The sequence below is a fragment of the Penaeus vannamei genome, chromosome 7 (assembly GCF_042767895.1).
Source record: "Penaeus vannamei isolate JL-2024 chromosome 7, ASM4276789v1, whole genome shotgun sequence".
Lineage (NCBI taxonomy): Eukaryota > Metazoa > Arthropoda > Malacostraca > Decapoda > Penaeidae > Penaeus > Penaeus vannamei.
In genome coordinates, this window is record NC_091555.1 from 47956106 (window position 1) to 47963605 (window position 7500).

Consider the following 7500-nt stretch of genomic DNA (forward strand, 5'->3'; position numbering starts at 1 on the left):
GCTCTCTCTCTCTCTCTCTCTCTCTCTCTCTCTCTCTCTCTCTCTCTCTCTCTCTCTCTCTCTCTCTCTCTCTCTCTCTCTCTCTTTCTCTCCCCCCCCCCTACCCTTCCTACTTACCTACCTACTTATCTATCTATCTGATGGAGTGGCACTTCGGTCTTGTTAATATTAGTTGTCATCATTATTGTTTTTGTTATTACTACCATTATTAGCACAATTCTTGTTAAGTTCTGAGCATGTCCTATATACATACATGGTATGAATAGATGTGATTGTGCTGTGCGTGTTGGCAATGTGTAAACAGACATTTTGGGAGACTGAACAAGCACGTTATGAATGAATGTTTCGTTTATTAATATCATTAACATTCTCATTGAACTAGTAGTGATTCAGGAGATTATATTAATGGAGGTCCCATTTTTGATATCCTGGTTTGCTCAGTCATTGCAGTTGAGAGAAGAAACTGACCGGCAACGTGGCAAGAACAGGATATCCTTCTATAGCTGGACATTCAACTTACATAGATTTCTCTTTTGTTTACAGACGTGCAACTTTTTTTTCTCCCAAAGATATTTGATTTTATTTACATCCCTCATTACGTTGATTATTTTCCTGTGACAGCCACTTTTGTATTTGACGTTGATTTATTTGATTCATAATCTGAGCAGAGTTTCTTTTTTTTCTTATTATTGTTTTGTTTGTGCATATCTTTTTGGAAGATGGGTATTTTGTATTTTATAAAAAAAATCAATTTGTAATGTAGGATGTATTTTTTGTGTGTTTGTGTGTACTGTGGGAGAGTAGTATGAGTGTGTGTGTGCACATGTGCATGTGTCACTGTCTGTGTACTTTATTGATAGAGAGCGATCTTGAACATTTAATGGCCTTAGATAACATATGATCAGATAGGCTACTATCAAAGCCATTGAAATTTGACTTATCATAGAGTTGCCAAATTATGATGTAATTGATGTTTTAGATCTGTTATATATGGTGTATTTCTGTCTCTATTTTTTTTTTCAATCACATTTTATTTTCTTGCACCGTGTGTGTACATTTAGGTTATGGTAAAGAGATAAGGAGAGTTATTTTGTAAAAGCAAATTTGTTCTGTGGGTGTGTTATCAGTGAGTATGTGTGTGTTGCTGAAAGATAAAAAGAGTGTTGAGTTTTAGACCCAGGTTTATCTTGGTGGAGTGAGGGACAGTGATAGACCGGTTCATACTGTAGGGAGCTCAGTTAGACACTCTTTCGTTATGGAAGAAAAGAAACGGTTTAGTGGGACATCTCTTTATGTATCAAAATAGGAATATTGTTAGATGTTTGGCTAATTTGTAATTTTTATATTTGTTTCCTTTGTTTTCTTTCTTTTTCTTTAGAACTGTATTGTAGTATTGGTCAGTATGTGTGTGTGTGGGGGGGGGGGGTGCTAGTATGCACATGTGTGTGTGTATGTATGGGTGCTTGTATGTACATGCATATGTAGTAGGTATGTAAATGCAGTTGTGAATATGCGCGCATGGTTTGTGCAGAACTGTATAATAAGCTGTATTATTCATTGCCATTAAAAAAGAAACCTTCTAGAAAAAGAAGGAAAAAAATGATCTAAACCGGTAATCTTGTATTATTAAGATGTATAAATGAAAAACTATTTGTTAAAATTCAGCCTACAGCTTTATTGATGGATCAATTGGGCATTTCTAGTAAAGGTGTTTTGTTAATTCATATTAGATATTATTATCTATTTTTGTAACTGAGTCTAGAAAGAAAAAAATGTTTTTTATTACCATATATTGCTAACACTACATAATCCATTATATTTGTCTCACTAATTAGTATGGATTTCATAGATTTGCTGTTTATATAGATGAACATGAAATGTGATTAATAAACAAACTGTGTATTCATGTGTGTATGTGTACCATGTGTGTTTTTGTTCATGCACATGCACTCATGTATGTTTTTACATATACACATGTACACAGTAAACAAACTGTTTTTAAGTTCTGAATGTATTTTGAGAACTTCAGACATAGATTTGAAATTCCAGTTGATCAGAAAATTCTCTAAAAATGCATGATGGAGGCCGGGACAGACCATTCTGGGGAGACACAAGAGGGCAGTCTGGCCCCTCCCAAACTGATGAGGGCTTTGTCCCAAACCCTAGAGAGAGGGGTTCATAAAACTGTGCGATGGTGCCGGAGGCGTTTCTCAGATATAGCACTGAGAGATTTATCTGGCACAAAAGCTCTTGAGAAAGGAAAGATACAGACACGTAAACATAACGGAAAGTTTGACAGAGAACGTAAGATTTCTTCTTGGCATTCAACATATGATAAACATTATATGAAGGCAAGTAAACTGTGGTAGAAGGGTACCTTTATGTTATTATTATTTTCATTTCATTTATTTATTTATCATTTTTGAAAAATTATTATGGCTTTTTTAGTCAGATCTTTTTATTTCTCCCATACACCACCCTACATTTCTTTTTTTTAATGCATAGGTCACTTAGTAGCCACATTTGTAATATTCATCTCTTGATACAGCTGTTATTCTATACTAAATGCTTTCCTTAAAGGACCGGGTTGATTACACCTTTATTATTAACAGATAACAATGGTGTTGATTGCAAAAGACAAAAAATGATAATGTGTTGATGACTTTGCTAAGGATTGATGATGAAAGCTTGATTAAAGAAATTGGATACAGGTTTTAATAACTGAAATGAAATAACAAAGGCATGAGGATGTCAGATTGAAGACATTTAAGAAAATAGATAAATAGGATGGCATAGAGTGTATAGTAAACCACCACTTCTTCCAACAGGAGCAACATTCAGAAACGAGTGAAAGATTGAAAGAATGGCGAACGTCGGGTGATGGCTGTTCAGGAGATGAGGCTTCATCACCCCTGCCAACAGCCGCTGGCATTTTGAACCCTGAACTACCACTGTCAGACGATGGAGACCTTGGGGCCTCGGCATTACCTGATTCCTTTAATGTACAAGATTCTAGTCCAGGTAAAGTAAATGAACAAATGGATTTGGTCTTTACTTTTTACTTTCCCATGTTGTTTGAGTATATACGGATATATATTCTTTTTTTTCTTTCTCTCTCTCTCCTTTTCTTTTTATCTTTTTTTCCTATATTTATGACTGTTAACAGATGTAGGTCTTATCCTTATGACTGTAGACATTTTAACTAGAATTCAGTTCATAGATATGATGAGGCTGTAATGAGACCAATGATAATTATAGATTAACAGCAAGCAAAACATGCATAGGAAGAACCATAATTCATATGCATTTTCATTGCTCAACATGAACCCGTCCCAAATATTTCAGGAGATAGTGATATGACCAAGGAACAACGAGAACTCCGTAAGCGACAGTTTGTGATTGCTGAGCTTGTTGAAACGGAACGTCTTTATGTTAGAGACTTGGCAGATGTAGTAGAAGGTTATATCACAGAAATGCGCAATCCTGACTCGGAAATGAAAATGCCAGATGACCTCAAGGATGGAAAGGACAAGATGGTGTTTGGGAACCTTGAGGCTATTTATGAATGGCATAGAGAGTGAGTTACTCTTTTTTTTCTGTTATGTGCTTTTTCCTCTCTTTTGATGATATTGAGGTGGAGTCATTGTCTAATGGGGATTATAGTGTTTTTATCCAATCCTTCCATTCTTTTTCTTATGCAGGTAATGTAGATTTTTGCTTTCATTGCACTAATTTTTAAATATATTTTCCTCATTACAGTTTCTTCATGAAGAATATTGAACGCTGCATAGAACACCCAGAAGAAATTGGGCCCGCGTTTCAACGAAGTGAAAAGAGACTTCAGATATATGTTAAATACTGCCAAAATAAACCAACTTCAGAATATATTGTCTCAGAACATTCAAGTTACTTTGAAGTAAGGATATAATGTGAACTTAAACCTCTGGAATCTATCAGAAAAGTTTTTTTGTTTTTGTTTTGTTAACAATTTTCCAACATTGTACTAATAATACTTTTCTAAGCAACTTTTCGAATGGGAAAATTTATTCTTGCATACTCCAAACTTTCCCAGGAACTGAGACAAAAGTTAGGGCATAAGCTGCAACTCCCCGACCTCCTGATCAAGCCAGTCCAGCGGTTAATGAAGTACCAGCTCCTCTTGAGGGACATACACAAGCATACAGAGAGAGCAGGTCTCCACCAGGAAGCAGAGGCCATCAAGAAGGCTCTGAACATCATGATTGTTGTGCCAAAAGCAGCCAATGACATGATGAATGTAGGGAGATTACAGGGCTTTGATGTGAGTCTGCCAGTTGGAGACGGAGAGTAGCATTTCCTTTTATATATTACATGGCTTGGAGTCTTTTGCTAATGAAAAGTAGTACTATTTATAGTGTGTTTGATTGTTTGTGTCTGATTGCATAGTTTATAGGTACTTGAATTAAAATTACATTGATAAGAATTTTCATGTAAAATAGTTAAAATGTGTCGGTGTCTAAGTGAATGTCAGCCTTGAACATATGAACTAGTGATGATTGCCATAAGTACCTATTTATTTTACACCACTATATTGCTTTTAATTTATTTTCTAACACATGACAGGGAAAGATCATGGCACAAGGCAAACTCCTGTTATATGGACCCCTGATGTGTTGTGAGGGCCCCTCTGCTCACAATTTCCGAGGAAAAGAACTCATGGTGTTTTTGTTTGAGCAGTCCATTATATTCTCAGAAAGTGGACGCAAGAAGAACCAATTCTCGAATCCAGTATATGCATACAAGAGTCATTTACAGGTATGGTATTGGTGAGGTAAACAATCTTTTGTGAGAGTCACTATGCTAAGCCTTAAGAGGGTTTTCATATGAGGTGAGAATGATCAACCAAATTCATTTTATCAGGAATAACTTCAACAAATTAGCAAGATAAATTCATATGTATATGTGATTGATATTTCAATTGACACATAAGCTGGAAATGTAACAAGTGAAAAGTCCATCCATTACACATTAGTCCTATGTAATTATTCATTTTTATTTATACCTTTTAGCTTAGGATCCTTGTATGATTATGTACATTACATTAAGACGTGGGTAATGAAAAATAAATATGGTGATATAAAACTGAGGAAAGCAGGTAACCAATATTCCATTATAGGTCAACAAAATGAGTTTAGTGGAGAAGGCTGACGACGGTGACCCCCTCAAGTTCACGTTGCAATCTACTGACCCGAGAAAACCCCATTTGGCGTTTGTGTGCCAGGGAGCCACCGAAGATAACAGAAACCAATGGGTCTCACAGATCCGACACCTCCTCCAGACGCAGAAGGACTTCCTCAAGGCTATTCAGTCCCCCATTGCGTATCAGAAGGAGCAGACAAAGAATGTGTAAGTATCTGATGATGGGGTGGAAGATTTCCTAGGCCTGCATGTGGATTAATGGTGGAGGAATTGATTTACAAGGTGTTGAAGGTGATGGAAGATATTGGTGGAGGTGATACAATAGAGGATTTTATCTGGAGGAAAAGTGTTTGTAGAACATTTGTTAAAAAACCCTGGTGATAAGTTAGTGAAATGGTTAGCTTATGAAGTGTTCATGATGGAAGAGATATATACTTCAAAAAAAAAAAAAAAGTTTAAAAAAATGATTTTTTAATACAAAGTCTTCATGGCTGGTGCAGATATTGCCATGATTCCACACTGGATCTCTCCTCTCACCTTTTGAAAATTCCACTAGTAATTTAGCGTAGTCTAATCCTTATTGATAACTTTTACAGATAGTTTGGGGGTGACCTGGACACTTCACAATTCACTTCAAGGTACTCTTTTAAATCTCTTGGGTAACGCTCATAATTTTGATATCTAAAAAGAGAAAGAAAACCAAAAAAACAAAAACAAAAAAAAATGCAAAAAACATCTGAAGTATATGAATATAAATTGGAATAAGCCTTCGTATGACTAAAGCTATTATGACTTCTTTTTCACAATATTTGTGTGCAAGGGAAAGTATAGAAGAAAAATGTTATTAACCCATGATAAAAAAGGGGAGGAAAGGCCCCTCGTACTGCCGTGTTTAGGCATCAATTTTTTTTCCAATTTGTCAAGCAAATGCCTGTGTAAAATATTCTGCTCTCCTTGGAGGTCAGAAAAACCTGTTGTTACTCTTAGGAGGATTTTGTTCAGATGTTCATAATCAAATTCATATCTTGTGCCATATATTGAAAGAGGGAACCCTCCCTTAGATCTGACCGTGATTGTATCGGTGACAATAATGTGAAAATTGACTTATAGAAAGGTTAATCTATAAATGAATGTAGTAAGAGTCTTTGTTATATCACTGGGGCTCATCATCATTGTTTTAGATAAGAGCCCATGAATTATAAATATTAAATTAACCATAGACCATTTCTTATCTCAAGATTGTCTGCCACTGCATCAAGCATTCTACAGGACTTTTAAAGAATTACAAAGACTATTTTTATTTTTTTAGTTTTGCAAGTTAGTCATTCTTGTGAATCAAATATTTACAGATTACTCTTTTTGATGCTAAAAGTTTCATCAGAATTCATGCTGAATCTTTAAGCAGCTTCTAGTTCCCCCATTCATATTTTTTGGTATTTTCTTGACATCTGAATAGTATTGTAAGTAAATCATGGTTTGAAAATAAATAATCCGAGTATTAAGAAACAAAACTGTACTTAAGTTTTGCTATATTTTGCTCTTAACTTTTGAGTTTTGTGATGACATTTATTTTATGTAAGATGTAGCATTTTATCAAACTGTACAATAGAAACTTAAATACAGAATCGCAATTGTTAATGCCAAGGAAAAATGTGTGACAACAGAACAGAGGCAAAGCTCAGTAACAGAACTCAGGCATTGAGCCGTTCCCTCCCCCTCCCATTCTCTCTCTCCTTGAAGGGAAAGCGATATGCCACAGTAAACCTCTGCAATGCTCACCCTCTGTTCTGGTCACAGGCTTCGGCTTATTACCCCTTCTATGGAGGGACAAGACAAAGTGTGGCTGAATGTTGCCCATGCTGCTGGTGTTGTAGTAAGTATGGTCCCAAAGATTATGCCAAGAACAACAGCCTCATATACTATATTATAAAGGGAAGCAGTGCAGTATACTTCACCGTGGAAAATCATTGTAAGAAACCGCTTTTAAATCTTTTTAAAAAGCCTTGATCTAGATATCATCAAGTTGTGTGAAAGAAAAGGCTCTCCCTGAGTATGTTTATGCCTATATAATATACAAAGTGAGTGTACAGCTGCTTCCAAGGGAATTTAAGTATCTTGATCTTTGAGGACTTGATGTTTGTATATAAAAATATGATGAATAAATAAAGTTGGTGATTTTTTTCTTGCCTTTTTGTATGTGTATCTTTTATGGGGATGAGTTGCAAAATAGATTGGACTGGGATTGTGCTTGAAGGAGAAAAGGAAATTTGCTGTTCTCTCTTTTTTTATATTTTTTACCATCCTAGTATCCTGATTGCTAGA

At 35.5% G+C, this 7500-nt stretch overlaps 1 protein-coding gene across 1 annotated transcript in view; it reads left to right on the plus strand.

Annotated features, from left to right (window-relative positions):
• The window catches only part of LOC113812135 (trio Rho guanine nucleotide exchange factor), a 416228-nt gene that overhangs the window by 361333 nt on the left and 47395 nt on the right, over positions 1-7500 (plus strand). The window contains exons 33-38 of the mRNA XM_070123392.1: positions 2829-3021; positions 3346-3577; positions 3760-3916; positions 4073-4300; positions 4603-4794; positions 5156-5385. Coding sequence (XP_069979493.1) covers positions 2829-3021; positions 3346-3577; positions 3760-3916; positions 4073-4300; positions 4603-4794; positions 5156-5385 — 1232 coding nt within the window. The remainder of the gene's footprint in view (positions 1-2828; positions 3022-3345; positions 3578-3759; positions 3917-4072; positions 4301-4602; positions 4795-5155; positions 5386-7500) is intronic.